The sequence below is a fragment of the Myotis lucifugus genome, unplaced genomic scaffold (genome assembly GCF_000147115.1).
Source record: "Myotis lucifugus unplaced genomic scaffold, Myoluc2.0 scaffold_502, whole genome shotgun sequence".
Taxonomy (NCBI): domain Eukaryota; kingdom Metazoa; phylum Chordata; class Mammalia; order Chiroptera; family Vespertilionidae; genus Myotis; species Myotis lucifugus.
Genome location: NW_005871550.1, coordinates 178,463 through 198,908, shown reverse-complemented (window position 1 = coordinate 198,908; position 20,446 = coordinate 178,463). Strand labels below are relative to the sequence as shown.

Genomic DNA, 20,446 nt, shown 5'->3' with positions numbered 1-20,446 from the left:
GAGAATAGAAACGATCAGAGTACATTGCACAGACAAAGGATATCAGTTGTTTCTGCAGTTTTGTGTGTGCATACATGCGTGTGTTTGTGTGCATATGTGTGCGTGTGCTGGGTCATGATGAGAAACATAAGCCATTTCTTCCTGTGGATTATTGTCGAACATGTTTGAAATGCGCTGTTTCCAATATGGAGGACAAGTTTTTTGTTTTGTTTTTTAAGTCACACTGACTGAGATGTTTAGCTTCTTTCTTAGGCTGCACCGTGCTGTGTCAAAGCCCTCTGCTGATCAAAGGAATGAATGTCTGAAACCAGCCAAACCAGTTACTAAATGTCATGCTGACCATTTAAAAAATACACATCAACATTTCCAACTTTAAACTTTACTTTCTCCCTACTTAATCGCAAAGAATCTGCATTTCACAGAGAACACACTGACAGATAACTGCGGTGACATGTGAAACCGAGACCCAGACCGCAGCAGTGGTTTGAGATGAGAATGGGGAAGGCCGAGAGCCCAGCTGGAGAACAGTTTATTCCCCACCCCACGTGCTGGGACTCCACCTGTGCACGGGAGAGGGAACCTGGGTCGACTCACCCCGTGAGTTCAGTGTCACGAGTCATTCGCTGCTTGGAATTTTTGACTATATGAAATGAAAGTTAGAGATATTGCTTTAAACTGTTTCATTCTCTTCTTGAGTTTCCTCCACCAATCTTTCTGAGCACCCCCAAAACAAAGGTGTTGTGTGTTTTTCAGGCTCTGGGCTCGAACAGCTCACAATGCAGAGGGGAAGGCCCATTTCCTGAAGTCAATTTTGGGTAACCTCACCCCCTAATTGGATTCAGTTTTTTTTCCTTCCCCCCAGGATTGATAAGTAGAAATAACAGATTCAGGCTGACTTGGGTATAAATCTGCACCACTTTTAGGCTATGGGACTCAGGCCATCACCTCTCGGACCCAACTTACTCATCTGTAAAATGGGGATGATAATCTTAGCCTCATAAGTTTGTGGCAAAGATTAGTTGGGGAAGTATATGTTAAGATAAAAAAGGCATAAGCCTGGAAAAACGCTTTTATATGTGAATTTTTATATGAATCAGTTTTCATAATAATACAGCAAATGGAGTCTAAAAATGGTGTATTTTTTCACTTCCTCCTCCTTCCAGAAGGGTGCAGTGTGAAGCCAAGGGATATATTTTGTTTCCCTTATTTTCATGTCCTGATATTTAATGACTTACAGACTGCATCTTAAAGGTATCCTTTCTCCACCCATTCGTATCTCACGCTCACACATACACAGTTTCTGTCAGGAATTCCAGTCACGCAAAAAATAGCCACATTTTTGGACACTTAATACAAACAAACAAATAAAGACTTTTATAGTTGCTGCCATGGCAGCCAGCACTCTCCTGACAGTTATCCAGAAGGGAATTATTCCTGAGCTTTGTCCAGGACATGGTCAGTAAACACACCCTTTGTCCTCAGGGGAAGATAATGTGACTCTAATAGCAAGCGTGGTCACAGTGCTGAGAAGGTGGGAGACGTGCTGGCCTGCTCATCCCATCCTTGGGAGAGACCTGAAGGAGCCGGCCATTTGCATGGGATCCTCTTCAGCGGCCAAAGACCCTATTTTCCTGGCATTTCGGGTGTGTAAAAGGCTGGGCCTCTCTCTGAATGACTTTACCAGAAGCAGGATGCTTTGGCACTTTCTTTTGTTTCCAGAAAGATTTGGCCCATTCCTGCTCAGATAGTCTTCCCACAAACTCAGACAGCCACCTCCAGCGGTTGGTTGACCAGGAATAAATTCATATACCAAGTCCATGAGAGAGGCCAGATGAGAAAGTCAGAGGGGGCATGTTTGCAACTTGTTGAGCTATAAATGGCTGCCCTCCTTTTTATGTAAAAGTAAGAAGCCCTGCATGTTAGCCACCAGTGGCTTCTCAGACAAGTTAAACTTAAGGTAACTTACCTTTCAGAGCCTCAGTTTCCACATATGTAAAATGTTTCAATAATAGAACCAATTATTTTAGGGGTGGTTGGGAGAATAAATGCAGGGATCCCTGGCCGGTGTGGCTCAGTTGGTTGGAACTTATTCCTGTACACCAAAGGGTGGCAGGTTTGATTCCTGGTCAGGGCACATAGCCTGGTTGCGGATTTGATCCCCAGCCAGGGCCCATGCGAAGGCAACCGGTCGATGTTTCTCACCTCGATGTTTCTCCCTCTTTCTTCCTCTCCCTCTTACTCTCACTCTCTCTAGAATCAATAAAAAAATTACATCTACTTTAAAAATGAAATAAAATAAAAATAAATGCACAGAAAGTGTATGGAGAAGTCTGGCACACAGTAAGCCCTTAGTCCATTAGCTATTGCAATGTAAACGGTTTATACCTAGGCCATATGTATCAGTATTTCTCTATTGTCCAATATCCTGAAATCTGTTAGGATATCCAAAATACAACCTTTTAAAGCTGATTTTTTCATTTTCAAAAACAAAAATTGCTTTCTTTTGCTCTCTTTTAAAAGAAAATGCTTAAAATAGCCACCCAAGTAATAACATACATCTTGTCCTCAGTGTTGGTTTACATGAATATCCCTGAATTTCATTGCAATGCTATCTGAGGGTGTCATGTCTGAAGGTATCTAGAAAATATACCCATTTGAAGAGACATGTTCTTTTTCTGACCCAGTAAAGGAGTGAGGGATGAGAGAAGGCACGATGGGCCTGAGAATTGAGTTATTCCATTGAAGAGGAAAACCTCCTGCTGTGAAAGAAAAGTAAGCAAGGAGCATGGTTAAGGGCCAGGGAAAATGAAATTTTTCAAGGCTGATTTTGCTTCTTGTTTTCTGTTCCCTCTGTGTAATTCTTCCACTTCTGATGAGACTAATTCCTGGATGGTCAAGATTTTACAACTTCATTATATAGGTTGGTTAGAAGATGCTAAGGCGAATCTAGGGAACCAGAGAGAAATGAAACCAAGCTCTGTGTCTTTGAAGGAAAACACAATCCTTGGGGAAAGATCAAGTCAGGAGAGCAGATGGGCTGGCCTGGCACATTGTGAGTTAGTGCTCTGAGATCACTGCCATGACCCAAGCAGTATATCTTTAAGGTGCTCTGGAAAGATCACTTTACTGCCAACCATGCCCTCCTGCCTGGGGAGAATGCGAGGAGAAGCGCTGCACAACCTTTAGACTTTAGGAACCAATAGGCTAGCCGTGTGGCTTCATAGCAATTGCCTGACCTTTCTGAGTCTCCGTTGGCTCATCTGAAAAAAAGGAGAAAATATTTTTCTTGCAAAGCTGTGATGAGGATGAACTAAGAAACCGTCTATGATGCGCTTGTCATGCACTTGACCAGTTCCTGGAGGCTCTCAGCACCTGTTACCCACTCTGTACACTGAGAAAGCTGTCCATTTGCCTAATTCGTAAAGAGGAGGGTAAGCATGGTTTGAGCTGGGAGAGTTACTGGACTTCTTAAGTTACAGCTTAGAAGAAACGCTAGGAGAGAGCTTTTATGTTTGGATATTTTTATGTCACTCTTTTGTCAGTTCACTCTGAGGCCCACCTGTAAAATGATCTTGTCAGACATTCAGCATGTGGGTACATTTTTAACATACTTCTTTAGTTAATCATCCTATAAACCACATAGCTCTGGGAAATGGATGCAAGTGCCTCTCTGTGAATTGTGCCATAGCAGGTGGTGACCCATTAGGTACACAGTAGTGCAGGGAAAACCTTACTGCACTCAGATTCTGTGACTGTAGGCTTCCTAACCTTGGCACATCACCTTGACCTCTTTAGGCTTTGTTTTTTTCCCCATATGTAAAGTATGAGGTCGATGATTGGGATTCTACAACCCCTTTCTTCCCCCAAATTCGATAGTTCAAGCTCTCAGTTCTTTGTTTAATTGTCCAAAGTACAAGCAGATACGTGGCCAGACTTTTGTGATGGTATTTTTCTCCCCAAAGCTAGTCAGTGTTCTGAAGATTTGGAAATTGGGACTCTGATGAACATGCCACAGTGCCAGCTGGGTAGGTAACTCGGCAAATGAGTGAGCTGCCACGATGAACTGATATTCTGCAATGCCCTGGGCCTAAAGCTGAAACTGCCTGGGACTCATTTAGGATACTCGGATCTAATGTGTACATATCATTTTAAATTATGGTCCTATGCTGTGCAGATGGCCTCTGGGTTGGTCTTTCTTATTCGAGGAGGGTCATATTCACTTATATGTATATTACTTTTCAAAGACTCGTGGGATTCTAAGGATGAGGTCAGGACTGAGACAAGCTACATGGATGTGAACAGTCATCTTCCATATTCCACGAGGGATCTGAGGTCATCCAGAGTTTGGCAAATGAACATTTTTACACATTTTCAGTTAAAATGTTTATAGTATTACGGTATTATTTTAAAAGATCATTCCCAGCTCTAACCAATTTTGTTGCGTAGTCATCCAACCAGTGGTCTGAATTGCACTTGACAAGCTTCTATTATTATTTTGTGTCTTGTGCTTGGACTCCATGAGATATCGATACCTAGCAATATCATCCTCTCCTTTTTTGTTAGCATGTGTGTGAGTGTGTTTCTCTTTCAATCAACCAAAAAAGTTCTGACTAGGACAGAGAAGGGAGATGGCAATAGTGTCTCAACTGTTGCCTTTATCCTATTAACCATTGGTGCTCTCGACAGTCCCCCTAGAACAAATGCTGTCCCTTCAGCACCAAGGAGCCCTATGGACAGGGTCTGGAGGGAGAGGTCCATGGATCCTGCAATTCATGTCATGAGTGAGATGGTATCATGGTGGTCACTCCTTGAAACATTCTCACCGCATTCTGGAATCCACCTGGGCACCACTCAGCAGACATTGATCAAGCGCCAGGTGTGCCAGGCCCTGTGATATGGGGGAATGAGGAGATGAATGAGTGGTTGCCCTGGAGTGGTTTATACTATAATGATAACAACAACTTACATAGAACATACTCTATGCCAGGCATCGTCTTAAATGCGTTATACATATTAGTTCACGTGACCTTCAGAACAACCCAATGAGGTAGGTATTATTATGTTTTCCCCAAATGTCAGAGTTCTAGGTCAGACTTGAAAATACTTTAAAACAAGTCCTTGGCAACCTCCAAGTTATTCTTGGTGAACTTGCACATATGACCTCTGGCCATAAGAGGTAGGTATTATTAACATCCATGTTTTCTCGATGGGAGACTGAGACGCAGAGAAGTTGGGTAACTTGCTTAGTTGCTTAGTGAATGAATAAAAGGACTAGAATCCAGAGAGTTGACTCCAGAGTCTGGGCTCTCACCCACACAAATTTTGCTTGTACTTTCCTTTTCTCTGATAATCTCAGCAGCATCCTCATCTCCCTCATCTTTGCAGCTTTTTGCTTAAGGCATATCTCTTTCATAACAACCTAAAGAAAATGTTGCTCAAAGCAAAAGAAACAACAACAAAAAACGTTTCAACTCCAAAAGGCACAGGGAAAACAAAAATCATCCACAATCTCACAACTGTTACAATGTTATGTCCTTTAAATTTGCATGTTTATGTAGTGTTTTAAAAGTCTGAAATTTTCATTTAGGATTATGCTAGTTCCCCTCTCCCCCAATATATTTTTCCTTGACATAACTTGAATGACTCAATTGGTTTGCATATTTTAAAATCATTGCTATACCATACAATTGATTTAACTAATCCCTTATTGTTGGACATTTAAGTTAGTTTTACCATTTCATTGTCATAAGCCACACGCCTTTGTATATACATTTTTTCATATATATTTAATCATTTTTAAAGTGGTTGTAGGCTTTTAACTTTGTGGTGTTTCGGTGGGGAAATCAGAATCAGATTTCAGAATGAGGTTCAAAAGAACCGTTTCAGTTCCTTTCACTCCTGGAGAACTGAAACAGTGATACCTCAAGTATCTAAAACATGACTGAATGATTCTTTTACTTTTTAGGAGAAACGTTAAGCTGATGATTTTTGTTTTTTTCTGACATAGAGGATTCTTCTTCCTGAGAAATGGATTCATGCTCTCACCGAGGGTTAGCTGGCCTGGTTGCCCCTTCTCGCCCACCTTGAGGAATCACCTTGTGGGATTGTGGAGAATCAAACGCAGGAGAGTCAGGAAGACACAGAACGGGTTTAGCAGGAACTCTGTGGTTGTGAAAATGTGGACAGGCTGACAAGGCCAGGAGGGAAAACAGTGTGAGATAACTGGCAAATCAAGGTCCATCGAGCCGTGGGTGGTTCAGTGGAAAGAAAACAATACAGAGTGGTTGAACGCAGACTTTGTAGGTGCATAGCATTGACTTTGAACGCTATCTCCACTGTTTACTTGCTCTGAAAGGAGCTCTGAGTTAGGATACTTTGGGGTGCTCTTGGTAGAACCCCAGCTCAAAGGGAAAGAAGGGGGAACTTTATTGGCTAAGGTAACTGGAGTGTCTGGGGATTTAGCGGGCTGCAGACAGAGCAGGACCAAGGGCACAGACACCATCACGGACATCTTATCTCCCTCCCCATCTCTTGGCTGGACTTTCCTAGGTTGTCCCTTTCAGACAATGATGGATTGTGGCTGCACAGGCTTACAGCATCCTCACAGTGAATGATCCCAGCAATAAAAAGTGCCTTTTTTCTGATACCCTCAGGAAATGAACAGTCTCATTAGCCAGACTTTGATTACACTCGCTCTTGGTCTGACCATTGTAGAAAGTTGTCTGATTGGCTAGGTCTGGCTCACAGGGTTCCCCAGGGAGATGCTGGGAAGATGAAAAGAAGAGAAAGAAGGAATAATAAAGAATGATGAAGGAAGGAAGGAAGGAAGGAAGGAAGGAAGGAAGGAAGGAAGGAAGGAAGGAAGGAAGGAAGGAAGGGCTACCACAAACTCATAAAAGTCTCATAATTTGGTGACTTTCACCTAAGGCTGCAGACTTCATTCCAGGTTAGTTTATCAAGGACTTTCCCCTCCCTTTTCCTTCCACCCTCACGCATGTGTGATTCTTAAGTCAGGTGTTGCTTTCTATCACCCGAAGCTTCAACAATCCTGTGAATCCTGCTTCTTTAAGCTCAGGGTGTCATTAGTAGCATAGCAGTCGCCCTGTGCAGTTCAACTTCTCCCTACAGATTCTAAAAATACCCAGAGGCACTCAAAGCAAACTGAAAGCTCCTGAGCGCAGGCGCTGACACATCCCAGCGCCCAAACTTGTCTCAACACGGTCGCTGTCAAGAGCGCCATGGACTCACTGTGCTCTTTTCTTCACCTTTTTATTTTTAGTTCTGGCTCACCTATACCGCTGTTTATGCAGAGGAGGAGAAAGGGGTCATTGATGGAACAGAATTGACTGGAAGAAAGGGAAAGAAACAGACTTGTTCACACTGTCTTTTTACAGCTCACTGTAGACCTGAACTATGAAGTGTCAAGAGATCAAACCAGTCCAGGGAACAACAGAGATTAGCTGGGATTTAAAATAAAACTCTTTAACAAGAGGTCACCTAGAATAACCCACGTATGTGTCCATGAAGAGGCCTGAGGACCGTATTCGGAGAAGGTTAGTGCTCACAAATGACCAGGGCCACCACCTGGCTTCTTTTCCCCACGCAAAGCACTAACCAACCCACTTTCAGAGGCATTCTTAGGTGGAGGTGATCCATCCGGGGAGATGCTCTTGCCTCAAGGAGGTGTCCCACTTTATGGGACCGAGGAGCTAAGGATATTGGCTGCAACAGCTAACATTTCGCATGATCCGCGTCTACTGTTTAGGAACCTGCTCAATGCTGGTTGTCTTATCAGACCAGTGAGCACTCGGGTTTTTGAAACCCAACCAATGGATTAAATGATAAAAGCAGATGGATTATGAAAATCTGTGAGTGATTCAGATCTGGCCTTTGAGAAATTGTCTGCAAGAGTCAGATATCTCCTTAACAAGATAATGAACCCAATGTAAGCATGTGAGTAAAGTCTTTTGCTGTTGGTGTTTAAATGGAATTTATTAGATGTCGCTGGTGGTGATCATGGAAATCAGAACCCCTACTCCCCCCCCACACACACACACACACAGCTTCTTACCAACTCTCTGGCTTCCTGAACTACAAGAAATATCTGGTTTAGCTATTGGGAATGGCCACGAGGTTAATAGATTGCACAGAAGATGTTCTCAGAGCAACCTTCCAGTTGGCCGCTTTCTGGCAGGATTCTGGGATTTAAATGAAAAAGTTGATCCTTGCAGAGGGAGCATGAGTAAGTTCTTGGGACAGAATGTACTCAGCATTGTTTCCATCCATACGTGAGTGGAGGATGCGTGTGTACCCCGGACACATGCTTCTCATTGGAAAATGCGGTCAAATGTCTCTTTAGACCGTTTCTCATGGAAAGTGCTTGGCATCTTCTCAAGCCTCAAGTAAAAGCTTCTGAGCTCCCCAATTGCTAGGTGGTCTCTGCCCAGGAACATGGCAGAGGCAGGGGCGCCTTGCTCTTTGGGGGTGGGAGTTTGCTCATTCGGGATTTCAGGTCTGCCTTCTTTAAAAAATCTGCAGTGTTTGTGTGTGTGAGTGTGTGTGTTGTTGTTGTTTTTAAAGTGAACTGCCTAGGTGTGGCGAAGGATTTGAATAGTTTTGTGATTCTGGGCAGCCTCGCAACTATCTTAGTAACAGCAACAGCAGCTAACATTTCTGTCGCATTTCCTATGTGCCAGACACTGTTCTATGTGTCACCGGTTTTAATGCTTTTTATTCCATAGCCTGGAGTTTCAGATTCATTCCTCCCCCCCCCTCCTCCTCCTCCTCCTTCCAGAAGCTAAAATGAGCCAGATTGGCTCTGCACTCTTACCAAGATGGCCAGGGAATTGCCAACTTTTAACTGCATCACACAGACTTGACTTTTAATTGAGTTTAGTTGAAGAGACCCCCGGGTTACATGTTTGTTTGGACACACTGTGGTCTCTCGCACCCTTTTTGGTGTTGTGGGAGTAAGTTTAAAGCACACCATTTATCATTCTAATTAAGAGATTCAATGACCAAGGCCCACTTTGTTCCCTCTGCCCTTCGTGCTTCCAACATATTCCAAAGGTTCTAATTTTAAGCTAAGTAGTTCAGTTTCATGGAAAAGCAGGGCCGTGGACTTGTAGAGTTGCTGTAAAGAGTCAAATTGTTGATGTGAACGGGAAGGGCGAGCGCTTTCGGACAAAGATTTTAATAACTCAGTCCAGCCTTGTGACGGTTTAAAATGCTTCAGATGAGTCTGCATCGAGGTTGTTTTCTGGCTTTTTCTCTGCCTTCGGTGAGCGATGTGTAATGCGCAGCAGTGAGTGGCTCAAAGACTGCTGTCCTCCCGGGAGGCAGCGTCCCCCGAGTGTCTTGTGCATCATCACCCAAACAACATTTCAGAGTAATCGGTCCCTAAAGGAATTCTGTGCGAAGGAATCGGGCCACCTCCACATAAGCCTGTGTCTGAGGATCTGGGACCTCTGTCCTTTCCTAAATCCACTTACTGCTCTTGCCTTGCAGAATGTGGAATCCCAAACCACAGATGCGCTTTATGGGTGGGAGGCAGTGATATTGCTGACTCTGTTTCCAAGTGTGAAGCTCATGGACCGAGCTGGGAGTTAGGGGAGCTGGTCTGGCTCACTGCGGCTCTGTTTTTCTGGCTGAAACTACCAAAGGAACACCCAAGGGCAATGCTGGTTCCGTTTTCCTTGTGCAAGTATTTTCATGTAGAAATGCCCATTTCGTGAAAGGGATTGTGAATCTGTGTTTCTTAAAGAAGAACCTACATTGGGATGAGGGGAAAGGAGTAGTTGCAACTTTCGAGATAATTTAGATCATGTAGGTCTCTAAAATAGGTGACTTAGGCCCAAAACAAAGAAAACAAACAAACAAAATAAAACTGACCCAAACAAAAATGACTTCAGTTGTTTAAGGTCTGTATTACCTGGATTTGATCAATATGAAGGCAAGATGAATCGGATGATGGCAACATCTCCATGAGGAGCAGGCCTGTCTTGGAGGGTGACTTTTTCAGGGTTGTTGAGAAGGGTTCATTTCTTCTTACCCATTTGATGATTTTTTTTTTCACCTTGTGAGTCTTCCTTGGAAATAAAATGAATGGAAAGAGCATGGGCTTTGGCCATTGGGAACCTTGGGCTTGAGTTCTGGTGCAGCCACTTAGCTGTCTGGTCATCTAACCTCTCTGAGCCTCAGTGACCTCATCTGAATATGGAGCTGATAACCACTCCCTTTTGTAAAGATCAAACGAAATGGTGGATGTAGAGCATCTGGTACGTAGTGTGTGTTATGTGACATTCATCTGGTTCACTCTACATCCCACTCTCTGAGTTGAGGACCCACCAGAGGATGAGTTGTTAGAGATAGCCAGTCCAGTATTGGTTCAAATAAGAAAGTGAGCAAAGCAGAGATGCCTATGGTCACTCAAGAGATACAGTTTTCTTGCTATATCCCAACTCTACTACTGTGTGACCTTGGGAAGTTGCTTAACCTCTCTGATCTTCAATTTCCTAATCTGTAACATGGGAATGATAATAATGATTTCTTCCTGGTGGAGTCATGGTGAGGATTAAGCGAGCTAAGGCGGGCAGAGTGTATACCTCAGCACCCTGCACACAGTACGGGGACCCATGCCTAAGTTTCTCCTTTACCTTTCTGGCTGCCAGCCATCCTGACCCTCATGAAGACACTTGGGTCTCCCTGACTTGCTCATTTCTCCAAATGTGCCAAACCTGCTGCGTTTCTAGAAGGTCACCTCTGCTATCAAAGTGGTCCTTTGACCTCCAAGTGGTCCAGTCCTTTCCTGGGCAGCAGCCACATGTGGGGGCCGATTAGATTTGTTGAACAGCAACGCTGAGGCTGTGAGTCACAGGGGAGGATGGTGGGTCACATCCTGAAGCACGTGTAAGTAATTTGTTCTTCTGAAGCAGATCCAGGCTTCTCAATCTAAGCACTGGCAGCTTGTTTTTGTTATTCACAATTTAAACCAGATTTAATGTCAAATCAAGATGAGTGCTTATTCACAGGGAGGAGTGGAAAGAATATAATTGGGTTACAATTACAAAGATAATCACATCAGTTTACACACTGAGAATGCCAGTGGCTTTGATCCTTTTGTCATTTAAATTTTTTGATTTCCCCACCCCAATATTTAATTTTTAAAAAATTTTTAGATAATTTTAGGCTTTTTAAAAATATATATATTTTATTGATTTTTTTTTACAGAGAGGAAGGGAGAGGGATAGAGAGTTAGAAACATCCATCAGCTGCCTCCTGCACACCCCCCACTGGGGATGTGCCCGCAACCAAGGTACATGCCCTTGACCGGAATCGAACCTGGGACCCTTCAGTCTGCAGGCTGACACTATCCACTGAGCCAAACCAGTTAGGGCTAATTTTAGTCTTAAGAACTACAAAAATAATACAGATGGTTTCCATATACTGTGGGCCAAGAGTCTTGGGGTGCACAGGTCTTCACATTATGAGGTAGAGACTATGAATAGCCTCATTTTGCAGATGAAGAAACAGGCTCAGGGAGGGTTAGTGACTTTGCCAAAGTTAGGAAGTGCTGGAGCAGGAAGGACTCCAACCTGCATCTGACCAGCTGTATAATCTGTGCTGGGAATAACCCAGCCACACCGTGAGCTCTCCGCCCGTGCCTGGCACACAGGAAGAGAGGAGTAAATGACAATCATTCCCATCAATATGATTGGGGTGAGTTTGCCTAATGATAGCTCCCTTGTATTGAGTGCATGCGATGTCCCAGGCACCATCATGAGAGTCTATATGTATTAACCTATGAGTACAATAGGTGTTGTGTGATCTCCATCTTACCTATGAAGAAACTGACTCACAGAGCAATGTGTATGGTTAGTGAGTGGTACTCAGACGCCAGCAGACTGTCCAAGCAAGTAATTTTTTCCTGGATGGTTTAGTATTTAGTGTTTCCCCATCACATTTTTTTTTTATCGGAGGATATGTTTATTGATTTTAGAGGGAGAGGAATGGGGTGAGGGAGGTAGAGGGAGAGAGAGAGAGAGAGAGAGAGAGAGAAATCAACATCAATCAGTTGCCTCCTGTATGTGCCTGACCAGATTGAACCTGCACCCTAGGTATGTGTCCCTGGTTGGGAAGTGAACCAGAAATGTTTTGGGGCCCGGAACGACACTGTAACCAACTGAGCCACCTGGCCAGGGACCCATCACTTTTTGAAATGAACTGAGGGGCTTAGTTATAGAGTTACTTTTACCAATTGATCAGAGCCAGTGTAGCCACTATTAGCTAAAATGAACTTTTCTCACTGTTGGCGGAAGGGCCTTAGAACACTCACAGAATATTAATAAGAAGGTGGGCAAGCAGAGATTTATTTTTAACCGCAGTGTCTGAGCTGGCTTCTCAGTGCGAGGCAACTTGGGTAGATGATGAATCACCCGAAACAACTGACCCCTTCCAGAAACGTCTGTGAGAGCCACACAAAGGGAAACTTTCAGTTTCTTACATGCCCCCCCAAACCCCACCCCCGCCCCACCCCCAGGCTATTGAGAGAAAAGGCTGGGAGCTTGTTTGCCAGCCTGCTGGCCACCACCTCCAGAACAGCAGGGAGCCTGTCTTCCCTCCCTTTGTGTGGGGACACATATGGTGTTCTCAGTGTGGGGAGCAGAATCTGTTCCAGGGACTGGTTTTAAATCCAGCCTCTGAATACAGAGTGGCAGGTCCCCAGGGCCCCGGGCCGCTCTCCTGCCTGTCATGGCTATGCTGTCACTGATGGCTCTCCTTGCAGGACTAGACAGTATAACTCAGTCAGGGTGCGGGCACCTGGTCTGCGGTGGGCAGCTCTGTGTCCTGGGCCCATCCTCGGGGCCCCAGTGACAATGATTCCGTGAGTTAAAGGTGCGGACGCTCCTCCTTTCCCAACACCACCTACTCCTAGCAGAGCCTACACCTGGAAGTGAGTTGCTCTCATCTTTGGCTGAGGTCCTGGCAGCAATCTTGGAGGATCACCTGTCCTGGGGCAAGTTACTTTTTCTGTCCATGCCTGTCAGTAAGGTGGAGAAAGTAATCCCGTGCAGAGGCTGCTGGGAGAATTTAGCCTCTAGTCCTCTAGCACCTGGCTTATAGAAAGTGCTCTGAATGTTCATTCTTCTGTTGTCATTGGATGTCTGGGGGGGGGGGGGAGAGGGCGAGGGGGGGACTGGCATCCTAGACTTCCACAGCTTGGAGGGATCGTAAGGCACCCTCCGTTTTGTATCCCAAATTATATTTGAAACCCTCTGATGAGCCCTTAGTTTACAAATGTCAAAAACCTTCGGTGGCCGGCATGGCTCAGTGACTGGGTGTCAACCTATGAACCAGGAGGTCACCGTTCGATTCCTGGTTAGGGCACACAGCCCAGGTGGAAGGCTTGATCCTGGGGCGGGGGAGGGGGGGGGCTGTGCAGGAGGCAGCCAATCAATGATTCTTTCTCATCGATGTTTCTATCTCTCTCCCTCTTCCGTCCTCTCTGAAATCAATTGAAAAAACCCCACACCAAACTTTTGGCAACCCAAACAAAGAGGCATCTCTAGCAGTTTTGCTCTTATTAGTTGTGTCCTAGGCCTGGGTTGGGCCCCTTTCCTCGCTCTCAGGCAGCAGCCTGCTGTCTGCCCCCTACTCCGACATCCACGGATCTGTAGCAACCCCAGAACATTCTGGGGCAGAATGTGAATGCCACTCAGCCTGGGCCTAATGATTGGCTGGTTGTTTTCTCTGTGTGACATCTCATGCACACCCACCCCTGCCTCCTCCACTTTCCATCCCTTCTTGCATATTCACAACTCACTCTGCCCCTTCTTTAGAGAGACAGGGAGCCCCTCCAGGGAGAGGCAGGGTAGTTTGATGGTTAAGGACACGGACTCAGAAGTCCAACTTGGAGGGTTTGAATCCCAGCTCTGCTATTGAGCTGCTGTGGGAACTTCAGAGTAAGTCTCATTGAAGGTCAGCTAGAATCAACAGCCTACAGTGATAAATGTCACCCAAAGAGGATGTAGATGCTGCAACTGGAAGAACTGAATGTGGTCAAGCTGCCAGGGAGATCCTAATACCTGAAAATCCAGTTTGACTGGTTTTGCCATGGCTTCTAGTGGCAACTGTAAATAGCACAATTGCTTGAAGGGCAATAAGGGCTCCTAGAGGCAATGGCTATTTTGCCTGAGCCGTGTTTATGGAATGAATAAGACATGGTGATGATAACAGTAGTTACCATGTGTTGCATGCTGTCTATGTTCTAGGCACTTCCATACGGATTGACTATTTAATTTCACAACAATCCTATGAGACGTTATTATTACTAATTTTTATCCAGCTTTATGAATGAGGGATCTGAGGTCCAATATCACACAGCTCATGTGTGGTAGAAGTGGGATTGAAATCTCGGGGGAAGCTCCAGAAGAGATCCCCTGCCTGCTACCCGCTGATCTATGGCTGCAATTGGGAACTAACACAAATACAACACTTGCCCAGATGCAATAGCTCTTGTGGAAATTGCAGATTGGGATTGAAACGGCCCACAGTAGGGCTAGAGACAACTTGTGAAGGAGCCACAAACATGGTGTGGATCGAGACTTGAGGATACGGGGATCCTGAAAGGCCCCGTCGTGGGGAGCTCTACATTAGGTCACCTGCAAAACTCTTGGGTGTCTGCTGTCCAGGGTGCATGATGGTTCAGATAGCCACCTAGCCCCTTCCCCACTGCTACCTCTCCCAGTTGAGAAGAACTGAGTCTCCATTCTCTATACTGATCTGGGGTCAGATTATAAATCAAGGAGGCCTGAATCCCACTCATCTTTGACCCAAGGCCTTTAATTATTCCTCCCTGCCACAAGAATAAATCCAACCATGTAGCCTGGGTTCAAAGCCCTCTTGGTCTTCAGGTAGCAGAACGTTGCTTCCCAGTGTGTGTTCCCTGGATCCCTAAATCTATAATATGTATACAGTTCTTACATAAAAAAATAAAAGGTAGAACGTGTTCTGGGTAACCTGGGATGTGGCCTGGTTAAGCACGCTTCCTTCCTCTGAACTTCTCAAAGCCTTTGCTGCACTAACACACATTGTGAGCCTTCAAGGGTGAGCGGCTCTTTCCAATCTTAGTTGGCCCCTGAACCTTTGTATCGGGAACCCTTTAGGGATTAGTGTTCCAAGGGACACACTCTGAGAAACGGTGCTGTTATCCATGGAAGCTGTTGACGGTGACGTGGGGGCTGGTGTTCAAATCTACTTCAGGACAATACGTTGATCTTTCGTTTTACATTTAATTAGAAAGCAAAACAGAGGACCCTCAACAGAATCCATGAATAAATTAAGCTACAGAACATTTAGAATCGAAGCATAGAGAACTGATTGGAAGGCTGGGTCACCTCTGGACCTTAAAATCAAAGGGCTCCTCTCATTTGCATTGGAAATTAGACAAAGCACCTTGATGAGTCCAGCTTAAATGTCAGGGAGCCAGGCTGCCAGGGTTAAAATGGTTAATTAGTGATCACAGGTGGCTGGAAGGATGGCAATAGAGGGGTAAGTGACAAGGGAGGATCGTCTGGTGACAGAGTGACTGGTTGGGAGGGACTCCAGCAAGCTGCTGGGATAGCCCAGTGGAAATTCACAAAACGTAGAAAGTACACAGCCGCAGCTCTTGCTTAAGGAGAGGAAAGGGACATCAAAGGCCCGAGATGATCCCAATGAGGTCTTTCACTCCCATAGTTTCCCAACGTTCAAACAAACACTTTGCTGGCCTTGAGCTCTGCAGTCCAATGATAATAGTCAATAAACAGTTTGTTACCTCTTTGGCCTCCAAACACTGGCTGGATCCACTTTAAAGCACCGGACAGATGGTCCTCCCAGGTACAACAGGACCTGATGGAAGACAGAGCTCATTCCAGCGCTACGTGGTGGCCTGTGCGTTCCCGGAGGCGAGAGGATGGTCAGGTCAGGAGCCTAGGGTGCGGTGCGGTGGGCTGCAAGGGCCAGTGAGGAGGACGGAATGGCTTCTACTCCCGGAGAAAGAGGAGACATGGCAAGGTGGAACCGGAGGTTACTATAAAACACTCATTGGAGCCTATCTTGGTATTTGGGAGGAACATTCACTTTTCCTAGGGGTTGAAATGATGTGAGCTTCTTCCTGTGAACCAGGAATTCCCTAAAAATGTAAAGATTCAGGGACAGAAGAGTAAAAATGAGGAAGCGTGACAGGTTTATCAGAAATACAGTTGGTTCGGAAATGTCTCAGGATGGTGGAGAAAGTGTGTAGATTTCCACACCCCAGTGCCTGACAATATACCAGGCACATGGCATGCTCCTTAATGAATATGTATTGGATGAATCAATGAATAGATAAATAGAATTTCTAGAAAATTCCATATAGAATCCCCCCCCGCTGCCCTCAATGATTGCTTACAAAACACATGAACAAGATGTTTAGAGACAAGTTAGAAAAGCTGTACCTTCTACCAAAATCATCCTCTGGGATTGCATCTTGAAAAACTTAAGCACCCAGAAAGTATGAGATGTCGTCCTTAATGATCCATCTTCTGCATTCAACCCCAGTCTCTTTCTAGAGCAGTGGTTCTCAACCTTCTGGCCCTTTAAATACAGTTCCTCATGTTGTGACTCAACCATAAAATTATTTTCGTTGCTACTTCATAACTGTAATGTTGCTACTGTTATGAATCGTAACGTAAATATCTGATATGCAGGATGGTCTTAGGTGACCCCTGTGAAAGGGTTGTTCGACCGCCAAAGGGGTCTCGACCCACAAGTTGAGAACCGCTGTTCTAGAGGTTCTAATGTTAGTGTCTTTGGCGACCCCTGTTGAAGAAGTTGATCCAGATAAAAGCCCACGAATCCCAGCTCTGCCATTTACCTGCTGTGTGGTAACTGTATTTCCAGTTGTGTGTGCAGGGCGATGTGGATGGATTCACGTGATCTCACCTATTGGTGGAATCTAATGAACAAAATGAATTGGCCAACAGAAATGAGACCCAAGGCAGGGAGGCATGGAACCAACTGACATACCTTGGTGTGGGGTTAGGGGACAAGAAGAGATAAACTAAAGAACTTATATGCTTATATGTGTAGCCCATGGACATGGGCAATAAGGTGGTGAAGACTTCCTTGGGGGGGGGGTAGGGGGTGGGAGGGGGGAAAGCGGAGGAAAACTGGAGATATCTGTAATACTATCAACAATAAAAATATATTTTAAAATGAAAAGGGAAAAAAAAGATTGTGCTGTCAGCCAGTTAACCCCATTGTAGAAGCTCATGGGCATAGATTCAGAGGCAAAGGGTAAGTGACATTCACTGCTACCTGTGCTTGGTGTGGTGGGTTTATGGGTATTTTGTGACATTGCTAAATATATAAGGTCTTTGCTCCAATGTTCTACTCTGGGACCCTGTTAAGCATTTATCTTTCCTCTTACATCACAGAGTGTGGGTGTTACAATGATCCTCAGCTCCTCGTGCTATTTATTCCCTTCAATTTGCTTCTTTTTTCCCTTCAGAATTGGCAAGAAAATGGCTGATGTTCATTTAGTCCTTCAGTACATTTCTTTTGTGTGATCACTATGTTTTGGGCACAGTTTTCGGGCTTATCAGAATTGGGACAATATTCAAATTCTTCATCCTTTTACATGTTAATTTCTGTTTTCAAAAGCTGAAAAAGATGGTAGGAAAAAATAAGTCAAATGAAGCAGAAACTGCTGATAGCAATGATTTAAGTAATCAGAAAGCATGCAGTGTGGAAAAGTTGGATTTTTAAATTTTATAAATTTTTATTGTTAGCATTATATGTAACTCTTACTATAAAAGTTAAGAGTTTAAAAAGTAAATTAAAACCTATTTAGCTTAGTTTTAGATCCCTAAATGATCATCTTTGTTTGAATTGAATTTATTTCTTTTTGGAGATTGTTTTATGCACATTTTTCCAAATTGAGATTACCAGGTCCATGAACATAAACAGATTTATAATACTTTTTACCTATTTCCAGAAAAACTAAATCCAGTTGATATTGTCACCCATGATTTCCAAATGAACTTATTTGCGCAAAGCCAAATCCTGTCAGATGAAAGTCATATTATTCATATTTGCTGCTTTCAGAGTGATCTAAAACTAAGTTAACTAGTTTGAATTTACTTTTTAAACTCTTACTTTTTTATAGCAAGAGTTACACAAAATGCTTACAATAAAAATATGCAGGTTAAATGAGTAACAAGTTCATTATTACCTACATAGACAATATTTTATATATAATGTGTTATTGGAAAATTAAAACTACCATAGTGACTTCATGTTTAGGAAAAGTTCTGAAAGAACAAGGATTGCTTCTATTTTCATTTCTCCCCCGTTTTTATTCTCTCCCCAAATTGTCAGGAAGTTTACATCTCTCAGTGCCACTCACCTACTTGCCTTATATGTTTCCAGAAAAACCTAGATAAGAGCAAAGTCATATTGTAGACCTTTGGAACCAATTTCCTTTCAAGTGACAGAGAAGGGTCCTTGAACTTCATTGCCCCAGAGAGAAAAGCTGCAATATGTTCTTGACCAAAAAGTATCTCTCTTTCTGCCCGTGTCCCAACCACGGGCATTCTGCCCAGAGCTCCAGGTGAGCCCTAGGGTTGCCGGGAGCCTTAGCAACCTTAGCACGTGCACGACCACAACACTTGGCCAGAGAAGCACATGAACATGAGTGAATTCTTTCCAACTGAGCCTTTCTGTGATCCAGGGACACCAGAGGAATGTCAACCGTCTTATCCTTGTAAATTTTATAGCACTTGCCTGTAACATCCCTGTTCAAAATCAACTTGTGATTTCTATGGGTTGGTTATAGGTTTGTGAGGATGAATTTGGGGAAAAAAACAAAAGTCCAGGCTCCCCTAACTCCGATCTATTTGGTGCCGTTCCATCCACTTGGGAAACCCAAAGCGTGGCCAGCGCAAGGCTGAAGAGTCTTCTGTCACCGGGTGTCTTACAACCTGCTCAGAAGACCCCCCAACTGTAGTGGGCAGCTGGCCACGTGTCCTGTGTTTCACAGAATTATTTTATTTCTATCTAAAGAGAAAAACAAGTTTATTGTGGGCAGGACTGTTATTCACCCCCTGCCACTCTACATGCGAAAAAGAGGCCCGCAGAGCTACCTAGCTTGTCCAGGGAGACAGTCAGCGAGGGTGTTGAGTCTGGGTCTGGGACTGGCCTCACTCCAAAGCTGGCGTGGGGAGTACCCCCTGCTGATTTCCAACATCCCTGCAGTGACACAAGATGGTCAGCTGGCATGAGCCCCATTATACCCCTAAGTGCTAATCCTGGAAATAGTGCTGGTTATGGGAGAGAAAAAGAGTGGCGATGCGGGAAGAAGGCACTGAGGGCCAGGAGGACGGAGAGCGGGCCTCCAGGATGCTGAGCTATAAAGGTGAGCCCACAGGGTTGTTCTCACCCACCAACCCTCTGGCCACTGATCCTTTTTCATCCTGAAGAAAAGTCTGCTTAAAGCTTTTCTGCCAATAGGTGCAGGAATGTGAACTCACACTGGCTGCAGGAGCTTGCACAGGGAGAAATTCTTGGAAGCCTTGCTCTTGGAATTCAAGCAAATTTTACATCACGCACTATCATCTACTGGAGTCTATTTCAGTCTAAACATTATGTTTTAAATTACCATGTTTCTCTGATCTAATATGTAATTATTCATAAACGTTTCCATTGATTTTATAACAGCCTTTTTTGGGGAAACTAATTATAGGTCACATTCCATTTTCAGAAATATAAAAATGTGGGGACAGTGTGTATCTTAGAATTGAGGCAACTCGGTGAATTTTGAATAAGAGATGCGGCATATTTTTGGTAGGGCTGGGCCTGTCTTCTGGAATATTTCATGTACACATGGGGTTATAGATGAGTACCTTGGCTGAGGGGAGGAGGGAGTGGGCTCTGGTCAGGGGTGGGAAGTGTGAGGAATGTTCGTGCTCATTCTGGGTCTTTCTGCCCTCTCTGACTTCTATGAGGGCAGGGTTTCTCCATCTTGGCACCGTTGGCATTTGGGGCCAGATCATCCCTTGTTGTGTGAGGTGTTGAACAGCAACCCAGTCTCTATCTAGGAGTAGCATCCCGATAGTCTCTGGCTGTGACAACCAGAAATAGCTGCAGATGTTACAAAATTGCCCCTGGTTGAAAGCCATGATGCTAGGGCAGAAGAGACACCCCTGAAGAGGTGGGCCAATACAGGGCCTTTGGTTTCAAGCATTCCTTTTAAAAAATATGTTTTTATTGATTTCAGAGAGGAAGAGAGGGATAGAAGCATCAATGATGAGAGAGAATCATTGATCGGCTGCCTCCTGCACACCCCCCACTAGGGGTCAAGCCCGCAATCCGGGCATGTGCCCTGACTAGGAATCAAACCATGATCTCCTGGTTCATGGGCCAAAGC

General features: G+C 44.5%; 1 protein-coding gene across 1 annotated transcript in view; it reads left to right on the top strand.

Annotated features, from left to right (window-relative positions):
• SLC1A2 (solute carrier family 1 member 2) overlaps positions 1-20,446 on the top strand; it is a 97,444-nt gene that overhangs the window by 8,518 nt on the left and 68,480 nt on the right. Inside the window, exon 2 of the mRNA XM_023744970.1 lies at positions 7,395-7,553. Coding sequence (XP_023600738.1) covers positions 7,522-7,553 — 32 coding nt within the window. The 5' untranslated portion in view covers positions 7,395-7,521. The remainder of the gene's footprint in view (positions 1-7,394; positions 7,554-20,446) is intronic.